At 51.1% G+C, this 21,407-nt stretch overlaps 1 protein-coding gene and 1 long non-coding RNA gene across 12 annotated transcripts in view; one reads left to right on the top strand and one right to left on the bottom strand.

Annotated features, from left to right (window-relative positions):
* Window positions 1-10,928, bottom strand: part of CASTOR2 (cytosolic arginine sensor for mTORC1 subunit 2) — a 55,637-nt gene extending 44,709 nt beyond the window's left edge. Inside the window, exon 1 of one of the 2 annotated variants that reach the window (XM_024125135.3) lies at window positions 10,719-10,928. In XM_024125135.3, coding sequence (XP_023980903.1) covers window positions 10,719-10,831 — 113 coding nt within the window. In that variant the 5' untranslated portion in view covers window positions 10,832-10,928. The remainder of the gene's footprint in view (window positions 1-10,718) is intronic. The other variant, XM_024125141.3, reaches the window with a different exon arrangement.
* A 251-nt stretch (window positions 10,929-11,179) lies between these two features.
* Window positions 11,180-21,407, top strand: part of LOC102984234 (uncharacterized) — a 550,122-nt gene continuing 539,894 nt past the window's right edge. For 9 of the 10 annotated variants that reach the window (XR_008619294.1, XR_008619291.1, XR_003683073.2 and 6 more), the window contains exons 1-3: window positions 11,180-11,438; window positions 12,246-12,320; window positions 12,782-12,872. This is a non-coding gene — a long non-coding RNA (uncharacterized lncRNA). The remainder of the gene's footprint in view (window positions 11,439-12,245; window positions 12,321-12,781; window positions 12,873-21,407) is intronic. The other variant, XR_008619292.1, reaches the window with a different exon arrangement.

The following is a 21,407-nucleotide window of genomic DNA, read 5'->3' as shown; positions in this document are numbered from 1 at the left end:
TTTCCCACTTAATCTTCAGTGGAACCCAAAGAGCTCGACAGCATGGTGCCTATTTTAAAGATGGGGAAACTGAGCCTCCTTTGAGGCTCTCAACAACTTGTCCAAGGTCACAGAGCTGGTAAGTGGTGGACGTTGGATTAAAAACACGTTTTCTTGACTCTTACAAGTGTGTACTTCCCCTGAGAAATGGGCCTTAGCACAGGCCTGAACCCCAGTCTGCTAGGTGTCTGCTGTGTGAATTGGGGTGAGTTACGAGCCGCTGACTCCACCGTCGGCTGGGAACCCTCCTTCCTATGGAGCCTGGTGAGGGAAAAGGATGGAAAACCCTACTGCAGCCTGACACGTACTAGGCTCTCAAGAAAGATCGCTGAGGCTAAAAGCTTTGTTTGTTCTCAATCCATCGTTATCAGTCACTGCCTCAGTGACTTTTGAACTCTGAAGGAAAAAGATTGAACTTTGAGAACAAATTTCCACCCACTGCCTTTCCTGCTCAAGAAAGGGAGTAAATCGTGGGGTGGGGAGGGGCTCAAGGAAGGTAGGCCTGGTGGAGAGGCCCTGAGAGTGGAGAGGAAAGTCCAGGGGAGCGTCCAGGAGGCCCACCTTGGAGGGAAAACTAACCCTACCTTGGACGTATGCACCTTGTACTGCCCAGGGTCTGAGGCCTGTGCAGGAGGAGGGGGGTCTGACTTGACTGCCCCCCACTCCCTTCCTGCCACAACTATATACCTCCCGGCAGCCTAGGCTCAGATCAGGTGGCCACAGCCAAGGCTGGGTCAGCTGGGGAGCCCCCTCTCCACTGACAGCTGCCCAGGCTCTCCAAGGACCCCAAGAGCTACAGGAACCTACATGTCACACTTCCTTGCCTCCACTGATGTGCCCGCTTAGGTAACACCAAGTTCCAGTGAGTGCTGTACCAGGAGGACCATGGGCAAAGCCTGCTGTGGCCAGGTGCTTAACCTGGGCTAGCCCCTCCCCATAATCCTGTTCACCCACAAAGACACCGAGTCTCCCAGAGGTTCAGTAGCCCAGACTGTGGTCACCCAACCGGTAAGGGACTCCCGGCTCCTACCCATATTAAGCTAGTGTGGTGGTTTACGAACATGGACTCTGCAGCCAGACGCCCTGGTTTCAAATCCCTACTCCTCAGGTATGTCAAATGGTGCAGCCGCTGTGGGAAACAGCCTGGCAGGTCCTCAGAATGTTAAAACACAGAGTTACCACGTGACCCAGCAATTCCACCCCTAGGGATCTACCCAAGAGAGATGAAAACACACATTCACACCAACACTTGTACACAGATGTTCACAGCAGTGATCTTTATGATAACAAAAATGTGGAAACAATCCAAATATACATCAATGGATGAATAAACAAAATGTGGTCTATCCAATACAATGGAACACTATTCTCTCATAAAAAGGAATGACGTATTGACACACAGGCTACAACACAGATGAACCTTGAAAACATGATGCTCCGTGAAAGAAGCCGGTCACAAAGAACCACATATTGTATGATTCCATTGATAGGAAATGTCCAGAACAGGCAAATCCCTAGAGACAGAAAGTAGATTAGTGCTGCCAGGGGCTAGGGAATGTCTGTTTATGGTTTCTTTTGGGGTGACGATGGACGAGTTTTGGAATTAGACAGTGCTGATGGCTGCACAACTCTGAATACACAAGAAGCTACTGAGTTGTACCCTCGAAGAGGGTGAATTGTATGGTATGTGAATTATATCTCAATAAAGCTGTTATTAAAAAAACAACAACCCTACTCTTCACCTGTTGGTCCTGTGATCTTGAGCAAAGTCAACGTCTCAGTTCCCGCACCTGCAAAACGGGGCCAGTAATCGCACCTACGTGCTAAGGGTTATTGTGAGGATTAAGTGAGTTAATGCATGACATGCTCCAAGCCGCTGTCTCACTGGGTGACAGCTCTTTCCCGTGGCCTGACTCTGCTGCCCACGCTGCTGTGGCTCACTGCCATCCACTCACCCACCACACTGCCCCCTGGTTCTGCACGCTCGCCAGGCTCCCACCTTTTTCTTCTGTCCCCCAAGTTTCCGTAAAACATACATGCTATCAAACTTATCATCTTGACCATTTTAAAGTTTACTCTTCAGTAGTCGAGTGCATTCATATTGTTTCGTAACTGATCTCCAGGACGCTTCATCTTGCAAAACTGAAACTCTATACTCACTGAATAACAAGTCCCCACTCACCCCCCCTCACCAGCCCCCGGCAACCACCACTTGACTTTCTGTCTCTATGAATTGACTTCTCTAGGTACCTCATGTAAGTGGAATCAAACACTATTTGTCTTTCTGTGACTGCTTATTTCACTTAGCATAATGTCCTCAAGGCTCATCCATGTTGTAGCACGTGTCACCATTTCCTTCCTCTTTAAGGCTGGATGATACTTTATTATTTGTACAGACCACATTTTGCTTATCCGTGCATTTGTCTATGGGCACTTGGGTTGCTCCCATCTTTTGGCTATTGTGAATGGTGCTGCCATGAACATGGGTGGGCAGGTAAGACCCCAAGCTTGTAAGCCTAGATCTCAGAGGTCAGAGTGTGTCCAATATATTATAATTAAGGCAAGGAAGAGTGTAAGGCATCCAGAGGTGAGCTTCCCCTTAGAAGGTGTAATTTAACACACTCACCACAAACTGAGTGGCTAAAGGTTTGGGGGAACTGGCAGCTGGGGGTGATGCTGGTAGGCCTGTCTGCTTGTGCCAATGTGCAGCACTGGGTCTTGGACAACCAGAATCTGACTGCTCCAGCACCGGTGGGACTAGGCTGCTTTATTCAGGGCTGGTTCCTCAGACCGGAGGTCTGTTATAAGAAAAACATTTGCCAGCAAGCGCCAGCTCAGTCCTTTGCAACAGAAGATGAGTCAGTGCAGTGGAGCACTGGTCCTGAGGAGGCCTGGGCATGCACCTGGTGTGAGGACAGAGGGGGACTAGCTCTCCCACCCTATACCCTGAGGCACAGGTGATCCCAGAAAGCCACTTACCCGGCCCCAGGGTGGCTTCAAGAGCTATCTGGCTGGATGAAAGCTGGCTAGGGCGATCACACATTCTGTCTGGTTTGCCCTGTTGTCCAGGGTAATTATTTTTAGTGCCCCCTGTTATTCTCAGAAGTGTCCCCATTTGGATGATAAATTACATAGTCACCGTATCAGTTATCCATTGCATAACAAATTACCTGAAAACCTAGTCGCTTGAAACAACAAACTTGTGTATCTCTCACAGCTCCTATGGGCTAGGAATGTGGGCATGGCACACCTGGGCACTTCTGGCTGAGGGTTTCTTATGAGGTTGCAGCCCAGGTGCTAGCTGGGGCTGCGGTCATTGGAAGGCTTGCCTGGGGCAGGAGGATCTGTTGCCAGGGTGACTCACTCACAGGCTGGCTGTTGGTGGGAGGCCTCAGTTCCACTCCACTGTGGGCCTCTCCACAGGGATGCTTGAGTGTCCTTACAACATGGCAGCTGGCTTCCCACAGAGCAAGAGAAAGACAGAGCAAAGCAGTGCCAGGCAGAAGTTATGTTTTTTTTTTTTTTTTTTGAGGTATGCGGGCCTCTCACTGCTGTGGCCTCTCCTGTTGCAGAGCACAGGCTGTGGACACGCAGGCTCAGTGGCCATGGCTCACGGGCCCAGCCACTCCGCAGCATGTGGGATCTTCCCGGACCGGGGCACGAACCCGTGTCCCTTGCATCGGCAGGCGGACTCTCAACGACTGCGCCACCAGGGAAGCCCAGAAGCTATCTTTTTAAGCCCTATAGCCCCAGAAGCCTCACAGTATTGCTTCTGTTCCCTTCTGCTCATTAGAAGAAAGTCACTAATCCAGACCCCACACTTAAAGGCAAGGGAGGTCTAGCTTTTGAAGGGAACAGTGTCAAAGAATTTGGGGTATTTAAAAACTACCACAGTTACTCTAAAACTAGGGCATGTGTGGTGGAGAGATGGGGCAAAGCCAGAGAGGATAGAAGTCAGACCAAAGAATATTCACAATGCCAGATAAGGATCAGGGGGCAGTCTGAGAACGGTTTTGAGCAAGGCAGAGATACAGTCAGAGATTCAGAGTGAACTATGACATCTACCCCAGCACCACCTCTGGTGAGGCCACAGGGCCTCCACTCAGCCCCTGCAGTACCAGCTGTCCCCTCCTTCTGGGTCTTTGGGCCTCTCACCCTCTACCTTTGGCAGAGAACACACCTTTTCTTCCCACTGGACCAAAGCTCCTTTTGTGTCTTCCACTGGGCCCTGCACATAGCAGGTGCACGTTGCAGGGTTTCTGCATGAACAAAACATACCAATTTGCACCAACCCCAAGCTGTGGTCACACGGGCCACAAGTCCCAGCCTGCACTCTGCATACACCTTTCTCTTTCCAGCCTCCAGGCCTTTGCTCCTGTGGTTCCTCCTGTCCAGAGGGCTCTGGCTGCGCTAACCATTTGCATTGTCCTGGAGGCAGACGGGACTGGTGGCAAAGCTGTCTGGATAATGCAGCGGGGAGATGGGGAGGACTGGCACCGGCAGAAGCAGGGGGCTCGGGTGAGGAGGGGCGGACCTCGCTAAGCAGCTGGATGTGGGGCAGGCCAAGGACAACTCTGTGCTTTCCATACCTGGTGCTTGGGAGCTGGGGCTGGGCCAGCCCCTTTCTCTGGGGCAGCAACAGGTCACGGATACCCCAGGCGGGCGTGGGAATTGGCTCTGGGGCTCACCCTGTGCTCTCCCCACCTCCTCCATCTGTGCCCACCCCCTCCTGCTCCCTGCCCAGCCTGTCTTCTTTCATCCCCAGCACCTCAACCTCCTGACATCTCCCTATTCCACCCAGACTCAGCTCACAGTGCCACCTATTCTAGGAAGCCTTACTTGCTTGCAGCTGTGGGATGCTACGGCATTTTGGCTGCCCCTTTCAGAGCCCTAAATGCCTGGCGTCCTTGGTGAGGTACCTGGAGCGCAGTGACAGAATCTCCACTTCCTAAATCAGAGTGTGATTGTATGCGCCTAAGAAGCCTTAAAAAAAAATCTAACCCTGGGCTTTTCAAACTCTGCCTCTGCAGACTGTCACTGACCAGCTTAAAGGGCATTTTCTCTCTCAGCCAATACTTACTGGAGTTTACGGTGGACCAGGCTCTATTTGAAGTGCTTGTCATGGTTTGTCTCTCTAAGTCCGCACAACAACCTAGGCAGTGGACATGACCACTATCCCTGTTTTAGAAACTGAGCACACAGAGAGGTCAAGCATCTTGCCCAAGGTCACACCGCCAGGATGTAGGGGTGCTGGGATTCCACGCCAGGTGCCGGGTCCCAGGCCTTAACTCCCCTGCCAGCCTGTCTTTCCCTAATGCAATCAAACCGTGGCTTCAGCCCCATGCACTCAAGAAAACAGTGGACTCCGAATGGACTTTTTGCAGCTTTGAGCTTTTCTCCTGTAAATGCCTCTACCCGAGACTTGCCGACTGCAGGTCTGGCCCAAGTGGGCAGCGTGGGATTCTGTGAGCACGTGCTCACTGCATATCACTTCGGTGCTTTTTCTTGCCAATCAAGTGAGATGGACTTTCTGGATACAAGCATTTCACAGGCAAAAAAAAGAGGGTGCTGCAGCTTCCTGTTACCTGAACTTGCATTTCAGGATAATGATTTTGCCCCTGCCCCCGCTTCACTGCCATGGACTCTCAGTGACACCTCTGCTTAGCGGCCCCTGGGGAGTGGGTGTCCAAACCGGTGTGACTTTAGACCTGGCTGAGTGGTCTAAGGACAGGTTCTGCGACCATACTTCCTGGGTTCGAATCCCAGCTCTGCACCTTCTGTGAGTCCTTGGGCACTCAAGGTCCTCAGTTTCCTCATCTGAAAAATGGGGACAATCCAGCTCCAACTTTAGAGGGTTGCTGTGAGGATTGAATGAACTAACAGATATATGGTGCTTGGAACAGTGCCTGGAATGTAGTAAATGCTTTATAAGTGTCAGCTATTATTTTTGTCACTGTTGTTTTTTACCGTACACTTATTAATTATTCCCAGTTTTCCCTTCCGGGCTTGCAGACAGCAAACTGGGGTCCTCAGGGAGCCCCACCTCCCAGTGGCCACAAGCTTCCAGGCAGCCGGCCCCAGCTGCAGTGGTGGATCCTGATTAGTTCGTGAGAGTCTCATTTCCTGTAACTGTGACTGGTGGAGGAATGCTCACGTGCCTAGTTCTGACCAATGAGATGAGAGTCTGTGTATGAGGGGGTGTGTTCCCAGAAAGGTTTTCTCATAGACCCTGGGAGGCAACAGCCCTTTCGCTTCCCTGAGTCCTCACCACCCCGTCCTGTGACTGCCCATAATGCCTGGAGCTGCCCCAGCCATTCCACAGAGCCAATGAGAAACACCGGGCCCTTGATGACATCATCAAGCCTTTAAGTTACCAACCCTCAAACAGCCCGATTCATGACCTCATCGTGCAAAGTTCATACTTCTTATTGTTTGGGCCAGCTTATTTGCAGCCCAAAGGAGCCTGCTGATATTCCATGGTGGGTCACATTACATCTTTTTGAGATTAAGCCCATCATACCAGAGGAAGGATCTGAGCTCAGCTGTGCTCTCAGGGAAGACTTCCTGGAGGAGGTGAGGCTAAAATGGAATCTAAAAGAAGGAGCAGGTGGACAAGGGGGGTAGGGCAAAGAGCAACATTCCAGGCAGACAGACAAAGGCCTGAGGCTAGAGACACTATAGCATGTGTGTATGCATGCAAATAATCTTTGTGGCTGGGAGCCATGTGAGATGAGACTGGAATGGTGGGGTGGGCTGCGGCGGGCCCTCGGCCAGGCTACAGAACCTCAGGCTATCGCAGGGCGAAGCTCTGTGGTAGCCTTGATTTTGCTCAGCCAGGGTCTCCACCTCCAGCTTTGTGCCTAGAATAAGTGTACTCAGCCTGCCTTCTGCCCCCTGTTCCAGCCACACTCAGATGCTACCCCGAGAGCTGGGGCAGGGGCACTGGGCCTTGTTTCTCCAGGTGAGATTCAGCCTGCCAAGCCTCTTCCAGCCCCCAAGGCACTCAGAAAAGACTCTGGCTGGAATCTGGGTCACTCTGCACTAGTCAGACATCCATCAGATAGGCAGTTACTAAGTGCCTACAAAGCAGAGTGCTAAGCACAGCAGAGAAAGGACCTGGTTCAAATCCCAATCCTGTTTCTTCCCAGCTGTGTGACCTTGAGCAGGCCACTTTACTTCTCCAAACCCAGTGTCTTCATCTCTTTGGAACAGATGGTAAAATCAGTGGTAGCTCTATTATCTCTGGTACTGGAAGTGGGGCGGGGGGAGAAGGAAAAGATAAAAAGATGCACAAAAAGCTTCCTGAAAGTAAGGTTTATAATATAGGTGGTGGGAGAATAAGACAAGCAAACGATATACTGTTATGGAAAAAAGTTGAGAAGTGATGAAAGGTTAAGGGGAGGAAGTAGAAAGTCTAGATGGGAAGTGATGAGGGACACACATTCCTGGCAGAAGATAAGGCCCACAGAGGCAGGGCAGAAGGGATGCAGAAAGATCTACAGGTTCCATCCCATGCTCCTAAAGCTTTAGAACAGTACGCTGCAAATACAAGGGCTGGACATAACTGTTGAATATGGGTGTCAATGAACCTGTAATAGCAAATCTCTGAGCTTGAGCCAGAAAGATGCTGATTCAAATCTGAGCTCTACCACTTACAGCATGACCTTGAATGAGTCACTTAACATTTGAGCCTCAGATTCCTTCATTGCAGATTCCTTCATTCCACCTAATTCACAGAGTTGTACCGTGGCATATGCAGGATACTGAACCAGGATCTGGCTAATTCCTATTTGAAAGCCCTAAGATACAGTGCCACCTCCTGCAGGAAGCCTCCCAGGCTCCCTCAGGCAGTCCCCCAGATCTTTCGGCTAGCCCCTAGGTACTCCCTTCCCTGCTGTATTGTGATCGCCTCTTCTTCCTTTCCCACCAGGTTCTGGGCTTCAAAGAGGAAGAGGCAGGGTATCTCAGCATCTCTTGAACCTAGCTGCACCCGCACACGGAGTGGGCACCTACTGATGCCACATCCCTCCCCAAGCCTCCACCCAGGTAGACATGAGAGGGAGGAAGTGACTAAGTCTGCTGGGGGTGGAGGGAAGAGGGGTTCAGCAAAGTTTTGGGTGATAGCACTAGATCTTGAGGGTTGAATAGGAATGTACTGCTGGGGGGTGGGAGGAGGAGGTTCCAGGGAGAGAGAAAGAGAGAGAGAGAACTAAAGCAGGGAGGTATGAAGGGAAGTAAATTGTGGGTCACACAGTATTTGCCAGAGAGTGACTAAAGATGAGAATTCTGGCTTCAGATCCCAAAGGGTCTCAAATGCCATGCCGAGGATTCACCCCTACAGGGAGTGACTGAAAACTTGTAAACAAGGCACAGTGACAAAAATGACAGGGCTATGGGCCACCACTTGGGGGCAGGTATTGATGGAAGAATCAAAAAAAGGACCAAAAGTTCTACCTGGATGACTGATCATTGAAAATTGCTTAAATAATATATCCACACCCCGCTACCCCTTATACTTGCAGAAAAGACAATTTCCACAATCATTCCATGCTACACACACACAACAGCTCTGTGAAACCTAGGGGGCCAAGTGGTGCTGTCTTCATTACAGATAGACAAAGTCAGGGCCAGAGAAGGAAAGGGACCTTGCCATGGTCACACAGGCAAAGAGGGGGCTAGTCACAACCTGAAGCCAGTGTCCTGGCCCAGAGTGCTGGGGAGGCAGGCCTTTGGCCATGTGACAAATGTGCTCAGCACCTTCTAGGGCCAGACCCTGCAGACATGGAGATGACCTTTGACCTCTGAGTCATCTGGAGACTGGACTGGTCACCTGGGCCTCAGACCAGCTGCCTCTTGCAAGAGTGGGAGAAGCGGGACCCACTGAGGGGTGTGGCTTCTGTGGTCAGACAGGTCAGCAGGGGCTCACGCCCAGGACAGGCCTATCTATGAGTCCTCCAAACTGGACCCTGGGCTGGGGGCTGGAAGAGGGCCAATCCCTCCGTAAAGGGAAAGGAGCAGAGGGAGTGGCCCTTTGCTGCCTTTCTAAGAAGCCCCCAAATGCCCCCTCCTCCCAGCACCCAGGCCCCGCACAGCAGCAGCCTGAGTCATCATCCCGGTGGTTTGAATGGTAGCCGAGAAATCAGCCAGGGGGCTGCCTGGGGCTGACGGCCAAGGGTTGGAAAAACAAGGCCATTTTCTCTTAACTCCAGCCTTGGAATCTCAAGACAGGCTAGGGGGTGGGGAGCAGAGGGCAGGTAGATGCGGAGTGGGTAGGTGTCAACAACCAGACGGGGCTGGGGTGGGGGGCGAGGAGGAGGGGGAGGTTCAGAATCTGGGCTGTTGGCTTTTGTTTTCAAATGACCTGCTTAATAATTACCTTTGCAATCAAAGGAGCCAGGGCCCAGAGGTGGTGAGGATTCCAACCCTCCATACCCCAGCAAGCAGCCAGAGAAGAAAGTAAACAAGATGCCACTGGCTCTCATTCCATCTCGCAAACAATGGCGGGACTGAGCTGCCCGCTCACACACACACATCGAAGTGAGATTTCCAGGGAAGAACTTTAACAGGCAGATAAGAGGCTCGGACTGAATTACTGCCCCACATCCCGGGAGCTCCCCTGAACTCAGCACCCAAAGGTGGGTAGCCTAGGGGCCCGGCATTTTAACATTAACCTTGACCTGTAATTTATTCATTCATTTTGCAGAGAAGGAGAACTACCTCCGCCTCAACGCCCGGAAAACCCAGCCAGCAACAACTTCATCCCTTTCAACAGTCACAATGGTGGACAAACAAGGGATTTAAGTTACAGCGGCTAGCTTGCACTCACACTCCACTGAGCTAGGGCTCCTTAAAAAAAACACCACCCTAATCCAAGCACCCACCGGGGCTCTCAGAAGTCAGACCCTGACCGGCAGTGAGAAAAATCCAACTTGGTTTTTTTTTTTTTTTTTTTTCAACCTCCCAAGGCCTTCAACTATTTTTCCTCCTGCAGCATCCAAGCCCAGCCTCAAGGCAGAGCCATAAACACGCCTGCTCCTCCCTCTTCCACGGTTCGGCAACCGCCCCCCCGCCCCCCCCACCTTCCCGGACCCAGAGGAGAAAGAACCACAGCGACCCTCACCCGCAGCCCCATCCTCTGCCCTCCCCCAGCCGCCCGCGCCGTCCGCAATCCTCGCAGGCACCTTGAGATAAACACCCACTAATGATTTTATGATTTTCTGCTCTGGGTAGCCGCGCTCAGCAGAATCCCTTCCCCCGCCCAGGCGACGGGGGCCGGCCCAACGGAGGGATTGGGGGATGGGGGGGCGTTAGTTTGTTTTTTACACTGCCGCGTCTCCACACCTGTTTTTCATTCATTCATTCGTTCGTTCATTCATTCATTAGCGGATTCGTCACAGCTGCCTCCCCGGCCCTCTGGATCTCAGGGAGAGGATGGGAGGGGGCTAGGGTGGGGGAGACAGCGGCAGGGGTGCATCTTGTAGGGAGGGTCGGGGGGGAAGGACCCCGTTGGAGGGCATTTTGGGTGGCTTTGTCAAACACAAGACGAGCGATGCGGCGGGGGCGGGGCGGGGGCGCTCCCCGGGGCTCGAAGTTGTTTTCCGAGCCGCGGCGGCGAGGACAGCCGCCCGGGTGCGCCTCTTTGTCTCTCCCCGGCCGGCGCCGCGTCCCCGCGCGCTCACCTGGTCTTGGAGGACAAGAAGGCAAGTTTGATCAGGCCGTAGGTGAAGAGCGGGATACTCTCCTTGGCGACGCTGGCAACTTGCAGCCGGTGCTCCAGTATGTGGAGTTCCATCGTCCGCCCGCGCTCCGCGGCAGCTCATCCGCGGGGGGCGAGCCGCGGCCCCCGCCCCCTGCACGCCCAGCCGGCACCAAGCGCCGCGGGCAGCCGGCCCGGTGACCGGGAGCTCGGCGCCGGGCGGGCCGGGGCGGACAAAGGGGAGGCCCGCCAAGCCGCGAGGGGCCGCGGGCGGCGGGCGAGGGCGGCAGCGCTGGCGGAGCAGCAGCGCGCGGCGCCCGGCGCGGAGAGCAGCTGGTGTTCGCTGTAACAAACAACTTGCCACTCAAACGCCGGCCCGCTAGGCATGCGCGGCCGCCGCGGGGCGTGCCGGGACTTGTAGTCACGCGGCCCGGGCGCCGGCGGCCGCTGATGTCAGGGACTGGGCGGCCGCCCTAGGGGCCCGCCCGTTGCGCTGGGGGAAAATGCTGGAGCGCAGGCCCCCGCGGGCCCACGGGGAAGCGAAAGGCAGAAACGGGGGCCTTTCGAGCCAGCCTGAGCCTGAGTGCAAGCTCTGTCCCTCAGAGCTCGGGACTAGGCGCTTTTGGGCGCAAAGCGAGTCGCCCACAGAACTCGCGCGCTGGAGGAGACCTGAGTCTGGGAGGGGAGAGATTTGGAGAAACCGGTAATTACAGTGCAGAGAGGCAAAACAGAGAGGGGTGCGGGGTACAGAGATGGGGCCTTGGGGGGTTTCCTGGAGGAGGGGACGTCCAGGCTGGGTTCTGAGGGATGAACGGGACCTCGCTGAGGAGGGGGAGGGGGCGCGCGGGCTTGGAGGCCAGCAGTCTTCCAGGCAGAAGGAACAGCGTGTCCAAAGGCACAGAAGCGTGAAAGCCCCCACGGTGCTGTGTTTGGCTTTGTTGGAGCGGAAAATGTGAGGGAGGAGAGGCAAGAGATAAGGCAGGCGCAGTCACCAGGAGTCCGGTCGAGAGGGTCATGTGTGCAGAGCTAATGAGGTGGCCGTTTATCCGGCGGGAGAGAGGGTGATGGGGACTGCGAATTAGGGAAAAGTCCTAAATACACCCGAAGGGCTTCCCACCCCAGGGCCGGTGTGGCCGTGACTACGTCCCGCAACGGCTCCCCCTTAATGGCTGACTGGAATTTTGAAATTTTCTAGGTTAAAGTTACTGGTGCTCTGCTCGTTGGCAGAGTAATTTGGGGGCGTGATGGGTCAGGTTTACCTGCTGGGCCCGTGTGGGAACTCTCTTGGAGGAAGATTCTGGTCATGCCCTCTCACATTCCTCTCTCAGCCCACCTCTGTGAGGTAGGGACACATCAGGCTACCTCATTTCCACAAAGGGGCTTGAAGCCTGCAATCTGGTGGCTCTTAAAGCGTGTTGACCCCCTTCCCGGTTTACTTTCATTGAAGAATTTATCACCATCTAATAAAGAATATTCTTTTTTGTTTTGCTTGTCTGTCTCCCTCTTCTAGCATCTCAGCTCCATGAAGGCAGTGGTTTTTGTCTGTTCTCTGCTGTATTCCCAGTGCCTGAAATGTGGTTGGCAGGTGAGAGACGTGCATTCAGTATTCATGGAATGCATAAATGCATACATCTATTCCTTTAGCATCTAGAGGCCTAGAAGGCCCCAAAAGAAATGCATTCAGGGGCCAGGCAAGTGTGAAGATGTGTGAAGCTGTTGGGTATCAGACAGTTGGAAATGGTACAGGAGAAGGGAGGCCAACCTGAAGGCATAAAATTTATTAAAACAAAACCCCCCCAAACAAAAAACCAACAGGTGAAAGCAAATAAACAAGGCTAAAGGCAGGATTTGGTCAGTTTTCTGACTTCTACTTTAGATGGCCTAAGTCAGTAGTTTTTAATCTGCAAGCCATGGCCCATGAGTGGGTGGTGAAATCAATTTAGCAGGGCATGACTAGCATTAAAAAATAAATTATATTGAATAGAAAATGACACAGAGCTTTGCACATAGTATGGGTAGGTTACTATTATCTTTTCTGTGTTCCAGGAAACTTTCGTTTTGGCCACACATGTACGTGTGGGCACGCAGGCATGTGTGTGCGTCTCTGTGTGTGCATGCACTGGATCTTTATGCAAAGGTATTTCTTTTTGTGCGTCTTGGTCAAAAACATTTGAAAACACTGGGCTTTCTAGTTAGTCAAGCCAGACTACTGTAAAGTTTGCAAATTTAGACCAGGTTGGTTGGATTTATAGAATTGCTTTCACCGAGCTATATTTGGTGCTTGAGATTTCTGTGACACTGACACCTGAAATGAATGTTGGGATGTTGAGGAAACTGACCTCTAGGTTGCCAAATCCAGAGGATGGTTTCAGGCTGGGGCTAGGGTGAGACATTCAGTCTCAAGGTCATGCAAGTACTGGCGTGGCATGTTCTCGTGGAATTCACTCCTCTCTTGATTCCTTAGCGTTGTACTCTTCTCGTCCTATCCTGGTTCTTCTGGTTTTCCCTCTTCGGTTTCTCCTCCGCCCAACCCTAAAATGAGCAGAGGCCCACCTGGTGTTCCTTCCTACAGTGTATTTTTACAGCAATGGCTGCCAGTGAATGCCTCCTGGTAAGCCATCCCACACTGACTTTGGGTTTGACCATGTGAATTACTTTGGCCAATGAGGTCTTACCTTGGTAGCACATGTACTCGGTAAGTCCTGTGCATTGAGACTTGCCCACTTGGATGCTCCCCTGAGGCCACTATGCTGTAAAGAAGCCCAAGTGAAAGTTAACATGGAAAGAGAGGCCCAAGGGGTCCAGCTGTTCCAGCTGAGCCCTGTCCCCTGCCAACAGCTGGTATCAACCAGACATGTGAGTCTTGGACCTTCTAGCTCACTGTCCAGATGAATGCAGCCCCATGAATGAGCAAGGTGAAACCAGTAGAGGAACTACCCAACCAACCTATAGAAGAATAATAAATACAGCTGACCCTTGAACAACATGGGTTTAAACTCCTCGGGTCCACTTATACACCGTTTTTTTTTTTGATAGTGGATAATGCAGTGCTGCAAGGTCCATGATTGGTTGCATCTGTGGTTGTGGAGCCGTGGATATGGAGGAGCCACGTATATGGAGGGCCATCTATAAATTATAAGCAGATTTTCAACTGCAAGGAGGGTCATCATTCCTAATCCCCTCCTTGCTCAAGGGTCAACTGTAGTTGTTTTTAGCCACTAAGATTTGAAATGGTTTGTTATGCAGAAATACCTAGCTGATACATTCCCTCAACCCTGATCTTCTCTCACTCTGTGGGTGGACTCAGTCTCTGGCTTCTAATATTTTGAGGGCCCGCATATTGACAGTTCTAGCTCAGAACATGTTCCGGAGGCCCTGATTCGCATATCTAACTTCCTAGTCGTTGGTTACATCCACCTAAATGTTCACAGGCTTGACCAGCCCAACCTGTTCACACCTTACCTCATCATCTAACCCACCCCAGCCCTTTTCCTCTTCCTCCTGTAGTCTCTGTCTTGGTTGATGACATCATCACCAATCCCTAAAGTTACCAGCCTGATATGGCATGTTGTGACTTCCAAGATGGTTGCAACAAGATTTTTTATTCTGCATGCTCTGCTGGCAGCATGACATTGCTCATCAACGCATTAGGAGGTGGGCCAATGTTGCCTCCTCTTGAATCTGAGCAGGCCTGTGACCACAGAGGGAACGACACCTGTGACTTCTGAAACTCGGTCATAGCTGCTGATCCTGTTTCCATGTGGTCCTCTTGGGGCACTCACTCTCTGAACACCTCTGTCATGCTGTGAGGAAGCATCGGCCACATGGACAGATCACAAGTGGAAATTTGTTTTGGTTTGTTAGGGCTGCATAACAAAGTAACACAGATTGGGGAATTAAAAAACAGAAACTTATTGTCTCACAATTCCGGGGGCTAGAAGTTCAAGATCCAGGTGTTGGCAGGGTTGGTTCCTTCTGAAACCCCTCTCCTTGGCTTGTAGAGGGCCACCTTCTCCCTGTATCCTCACGTGGTCTTCCCTCTGTGTGTGTATCTGCGTCCTAATCGCCTCCTCTTATGAGGACACCAGTAATAATGATTAGGGCCCACCCTAATGACCTCATTTTAACTTAATTACCTCTTTAAAGACCCTATTGCCAAATACAATCATATTCTGAGGTAGCGGGGGTTAGGACTTCAACATATGAATTTTGAGGAGTGGTGGGCACAGTTTGGCCCATAGCAGTATTCCAGCCAGCAGCCCCAGCTGAGGTTTCCGCTGACAGCCAGCATCCCCACCAGTCCTGGGAAGAAGCCTTCACCTGACACAAATGAGAGACCCTGAGCAAGAACCACCCAGCTGAGCCCAATCAGCCTCTCATGAGAGATAATAATAAAATAATTATTGTTGTTCTAAACCACTGCATTTAAATAGCAATAGATTATTGGAATATTCTAGAATCAACCTGGTTGGTGGTGGTGATGAGGGGGTGGGGGACAGGGGAGAGCTGACCAGGGAATTATCCTGGTCAGGATAATTGATACCTCTTTCTGCCCCGCTCCCCCATCTAATCAGTCACCAAGTCTTAATGATTTTGTTTACTGCACACCTCTGTAATCCAACCTGTCTCTTCACCTTGACCATCATGTTCCCATGTCCTAGATTGTTACAGTGGCCTCCTAATGTCCATCCCATCCTCCTCGTGTTGCTAAGATAGCTGTTCTATGCTGTGGCCCTACCACCTGTAACTCTTTCAGCGACCATGGCTCTCTTAAGAAAACCAAGCTCAGATCCTCCATAGATGGTCTTAATGTGAAGGGAAGGAGCCTTCCTGGCTCCTAGACCCACCCTCTCCAATATGGTAGTCATTGGCCAAGCATGGCTATTGAGCATTTGAAATGGAGCTAATGCCATGAGAAACAGAAACTTTAATTTTACTTCATTTTAATTAATTTAAAATTAAAAACTGATACTCAATTCAGTTATTGGAAAACATTCAAGTATGTTTGGAAAGGACTGCCAACTGTCCTGGTTTTCTTGGGACTGAGCTTTCAGGATGTGGAACTGTGAGTTTTAAAACCAGGACTTGGGTAAACAGGGATGAGTTGGTGACACTACTTTGAAACAACTTGGTTATGGAAATCTATGAAATCCAAATACAGATCAAGTGTTGTGGATGAGAATTAAGCATCTGAATGGAGATGTGCCATAAATGTCAAATATATTCTGGCTTTCAAAGACTTGGTATAAAAAAAAAAAAGAAAAATATCTCATTAAAAATTTCATATATTGATTACATGTTAAAACGATAGTATTTTGGATATTGGGTTAAATAGAATATATTATTAAAATTAATTCCATCTGTTTCTTCTTTACTTTTTAAAATTTAAAGTCACGTATAGCTTGCATTATATTTTTATTAGGCAGCCCTGCTCTAGAGCAGTGGTTCTTAAACTGTGGCTGGTGTCAGAATCACAGGGGCACTTGGTAAAGATGCTGAGGCCCAGGTCCTGTCCTGCTTTGAGGAGCCTGGGTCTCTGTTCTTCATCAGCTCTCCAGGCTTCAATCACCCTGCTGTGGTGGGGTAGTGTGTGGGAATGTAGATGCCAACAACCCCTTTCTTCTTAAGTCTGGGGTCTCTGGACCTAAGAAAACAATGCCCAAGAACCGGCAGGACTTCTCGCTCTGCCTGGCTAAGGCCTAGCGTGGGTTTTACCAGCGTGGGCTTCTCAGATGGCGTAGGAATGGAAAAAGAAGAGAGGGAGGAGACGGCCAGGAGAACTAAGGGGCATCTTTTTCTGGGGCTCTGATTCTTTCTGGATCCTTCCCTAGTCCCTAGGTGAGCTGACCTCAAATATCTTTCCCTGGGTTTGACAAACAACACTGAGGGCCGTGGGGCGTCACTGAAAGTTCTGAGCAGGGGAGGAGCCCGATGAAATGGACGCCCTGTTGGCCTATTCTGAGGGAGCCTCAACCACCTCCCTTTCTCACACTTTTCCACAGGACTGCAGGAAGAAGCGATTTCTCAGCTTCTTTGCTAGAGATGGCCCCTCCCACACGCTCGCCTGCACTCCTGGTCTCGGGCAGAGGCTCTTCCTTCCTTGGTGCTCCCAGGCCTGCCCAGCCTTGCCAGGAGCTCCCAGAGACCAGGTCCCGGCTCTCTGCTGCAAATCCACACTTAGACACCAGGCATCACTCAGCCCCACCAAGGGAGAGAGTGTGCGGTATGGGAAACCAATCAACCAACCAACCAACCAACACTGCATCCTAGAGAACCAGGCCTAGTCTGAATTTGGCCTCTATCCCATTCAGTGCTGTGCAAATTACATCTTTCTCTGCTTTGGTTTCCTCATCTGCAAAATGGGCATAATGGTGCCTCTCTCATAGGGCGTTCACGTGTGGGGATTAAATGAAAGAACGCCTTTGGGAAAGCCTCACTGCTGCTCCTGGCACTCAGCAGGTGCTCAGTAAATATTTGTTGAATAAATTAATGAATTAATGCGTGGACTGGCAGCTCTTTGGCAGTCTGGCTTCAAGGACAGGCCCCCTCCGTGGTTTCTATTCTACTCCTTCCCGGCTTGTGGCTCCCCGCAGTGGAGGAAGAAAGTTAGGAAATGGGTGTGTCTAGGGCTTCTCCTTGGTGCCTGCGTGTGCCTCATTGCATCTGATTCCCTGGAGAGGTGGGGATTCATATGCTCATTTTACACATGGGGAGACTGAAGCTGGGGGAAGGTCAGGAGGAGAGGACCTGAGGACACAGCTTTTCTTGGGTCTCCCAAGGGCCTGCACCAGGGCTGAGAGCACAGTGCTACTAAAGGAAGGCCCACTGGTTGAGTCAGTGAGTGAACATCAGGCACCGTGATGCCACTGGGAGCCCCATCCCCTTTCTTGTGACATCCTTGGGCAGGGCTAGGGCAGGACAAGAGGCACCAGAGTCTGTCTTCTCTCTCTCTCTCTGTCTTGGATTATTTCCTTTCATACCCTCCTCCTGCCTCCGCCCCTTCTACTCCTTAGCCTGTGCCCTTTCAGCAGTATTTTCTCCATCCTTCCTTCCTTCCTTCTTCCTTCCTTCCTTTCTTTTTCTTTCTTCCTTCCTTCCTTCCTTTCTTTCTTTTCCTTCCTTCCTTCCTTTCTATTGCCAGGTCGAAAACCATTAGTTTGGAAGATTTTGAAGCAATCTCTTTTTAAAAGGAGATAACTCCATATCATTTAATATTATTTGAAACATCTTTGTTTCTTTATTCCTCTCTGTCTCTTCCCTCCCTCCTTCCCTCTTTCTTCCTTCCTTCCCTCCTTCTTTCCTTCCTCTCTCTCTCCCTCCCTTTCTTTCCCTCTTTCTTTCTTTCTTTCTTCCTTCCTTCCTCCCTTCCTTTCTTTTTCTTTCTTTCTTTCTTTCCTTCCTTCCTTCCTTTCTTCTCTTTCTTCTCTTTCTTCCTTTCTCCTTTCCTTTCCCTTCCCTTTCCTTTTCTTCCTTCTTTCATTCTTCCTTACTCCCTGCTTCCCTCCTTCTCCCCCCCACCCTCCACCTTTCGTTATCATCTGTGACTGAGGGGACCAGACTGCATAGCCTCTAAGAACCAAAAGGTTGACATGCTGGAAGATAGAGGCTGAGGGCCCTCCACACCCCTATCATTCACACCCCAGTACCTCAGTTTCCTCATCTGTAAATTGGGTTGTTTTAAGGACTTGGGGTGGTATGTGTAGGTGCTGAGTACAGGCCTGACCGACGGGAAGAGCCTGATGGGTGTGAAGTGTTGCTGATGTTATTTCACCTGTGCCTAAGGCAGGCCTCACTGTAGCACTTTAATGTCCTGGAAACTGATGCTGGAGAGCATCAAGGTCTGAGATTCTGAAGGTATGATTTGGGGGTAAATTGGGCATCAGTTTTGTGATCACTAAAATGCAAGTGTCTGGATGGCTGCTTCCCAGGAAAGTGGCGAGCCGTTGGTCATTAAGTTGTTGGGAAAATGACAGCTGAGTCCTGTGGAACTAATACACAGCCTAGTTTGGATTGTAAGCTCAGGGAGGGCAGGGCTTGGATGATGTGTGGCCTTCCCCGGGGTGGTGTTCATTCAGGGCTTGTGGAGTGACTCAGGATGCACATGTGGTGACTGGCAAGGAGGGGTGGCCTGAGGGTCCCGAGTGACCCTAGATCCAAAGTAGTCCCAGAGTTCCTTCTCGGCAGGTCACAGGAGAGAGAGCTGTACCCAGGACATCTTTTGGCACATTGCAAAGGTGATTTGCTCTCTTGGGAAGGAATCTGGTCTCTTTAATATCCTTTGTGAAGATGCAGAAACATCTGCAGTGGAGACGGCTGGGATTGCTCATGAGATATTAGCCACATCTCGGTGAAAAGAGCAATTGATCAGAGGACGTTCCTTCCAGTGACAGAGAACCTTTCAGAACTTGATTGCACTTAATGTACCAGCCTTTGCAAAGTATTTTATTCCACCCTCAAATGAGAGAATGAAGCCCTTTAATTTACTGTTCAACTCCCAGACAGAGTGAGCTGGTCAGGCCCAAGGAGACAGAAGGCTGGACCCAGGCTCAGGAAGCCCAGTGCACCGGGTGTGTCATCATGGCCTTCTCAGCCTGGAGCTGCCCATCTCCTGTTGGGAGGTGGCATGGAGCCCCAGGCAGCCCAGGGTAAATCCCAGTCTTGCAGTTTCCTTCCTGTGTGTCCCCAAGCCAGCCACTTACTCTCTTGAAGCCTCGGTTTCATCATCTGTAGAATGGGGATGGATGATAACACTGGCACGGCAGGGCTGTGGTAATGATGAGGGATGATATGGCTAAAAGGGCAGTGTCTGGCACTGGGTAGATGCTCAATAAATGGCAGTTGTCATTGGGTAGTGAAATCGAGCCCTGAGGCCTCAGAGGAAGTCGTTCTTGCTGCTGGTCCTGGGGAACGTTCACATCCATGGCTCTGCCCTGGAATCACACCATCAGCACCAAATAAAACAGCCTTCAAGGCCTTCACCTCCTGCTTATCTGCCCATCCCATCCTGACCATTTCAGTGGATCTCGCCCACTCAGACAAATAGATGATGGACGGCTGGCTGTAAAAACTCAGCCCTGGGCAGCGTCAGAGCCCATGCTGGACCCGGCCCAAGCCTCCTCCAGCCTCTCGTTTGGACCTGGGAGCTCCTCGACCTCACCCAGCCTATAGTTCTCACATACATGATGGTGCAAGCCCTGGGTACGTCTAAGGGGCCTTGTTAGATTTGTGTTGATTACAATACTCTCCCCACAAAGCAGTCAAGTTGATTGCTCTTACAATATCAGTATGTTATGATACTTTTCCAAGGATGCAAGTAAAGCATGCTGAGAAAGGGATGTATTTTCTAATTTGCTAAGAGGTCATTATAGATGAGTGGTTTACCCTTCTTTCCCCCCCGCTGCCCCAGTGGCCTTCCCCAGCTCAACCTCACACTCCCCTTACAGTAGGATTCTGGCATTTGTCCCCTGTTTCCTGCTCTGGCCCGGGGGGACCAGCCAGGACTTGCACCGTTGGCCTCATCTCAGGCTGGCTTTCTGACCGGCTCTTGTCTCCTTCCCTGGGACTCAGAGCCCAGAGTGATTCCTGTCAACATCCCCTCCTCCCCTCACTCTGTACACATAGCTGTTCGCCCTGCTCCTCCTGTTCTGACCTTAGCCTCCCTCCTGATCATCATGCAAACTCACCCTGTGTCTGTACTTGTGGTGGCTGATAATGGCCCTTAAAGATATCCTAGCGCTCATCCCTGGAACCTGTAAATGGTACCTTATATGGAAAAGGGGTCTTTGCAGATGTGATGAAGTTAAGCCTTTTGAGATGGGGAGTTTACCCTGGATTATCCAGGTGGGTCCAATGTAATCACAGCATCTTTACAAGAGAGAGACAGAGGGATATTTGACACAGACAGGAGAAGGTGACACGAACACAGAGGCAGAGATTGGAGTGATGTGGCTGCAAGCCAAGGAATGCTGACCACCATGAGAATCCAGCCACCAGGATTCTCCCCTGGAGCTTCTGGAGGGAGCACAGCCTTGATGACACCTTCATTTCTGCCCAGTAATACAGCTTTTGGATTTCTGCCTTCCAGACCTGTGCGAGAATAAATTTCTATTGTTTTAAGCCACCAAATTGGTGGTCATTTGTGACAGCGGCCATGGGAAACTAGATCAGTGTTCATCCTCTCTGGGGAAATCCTTTGCCTGGTCCAGCTTAGCACTTGGCCCTGACTCTGTTTTGGTCCCCATGGTCCTGGCCGTGAAGGGAGCTCCCTAGCTCTTCGGATGGTCCTGGACACTTGATGCTGCAGTGCCAGATCCCACTCCTGACAGGGGGTTTGGGGACCTTAGGATCAGCTGCGTAGGTGTTATCTGCTGGCGATCAACCACAGGACCCACTGGGTGGTAGGCCCTCCAAGAGAACCTTAAGCTTATCCCTCCTCCCCTATAGAATAATCAAGGCTCATTATGGGTGGGGAACAGATCAGACAGTTCAGAAGAGCATTGGCTGAGGTCCTACCTTGTGCTAACTATATGATGGGTGCTTGATATACATTGTCTCTTCTGTTACCTTTCTCCAGTCTGGGGATAAAAATGGTAATAAAAAGTATTCCTAGGGGCTTCCCTGGTGGCGCAGTGGTTGAGAGTCCGCCTGCCGATGCAGGGGACACGGGTTCGTG

This window comes from Physeter macrocephalus, chromosome 14 (assembly GCF_002837175.3).
Source record: "Physeter macrocephalus isolate SW-GA chromosome 14, ASM283717v5, whole genome shotgun sequence".
NCBI lineage: Eukaryota > Metazoa > Chordata > Mammalia > Artiodactyla > Physeteridae > Physeter > Physeter macrocephalus.
Note: the sequence above shows the minus strand (reverse complement) of the source record. Positions and strands in the feature narration are given on the sequence as shown.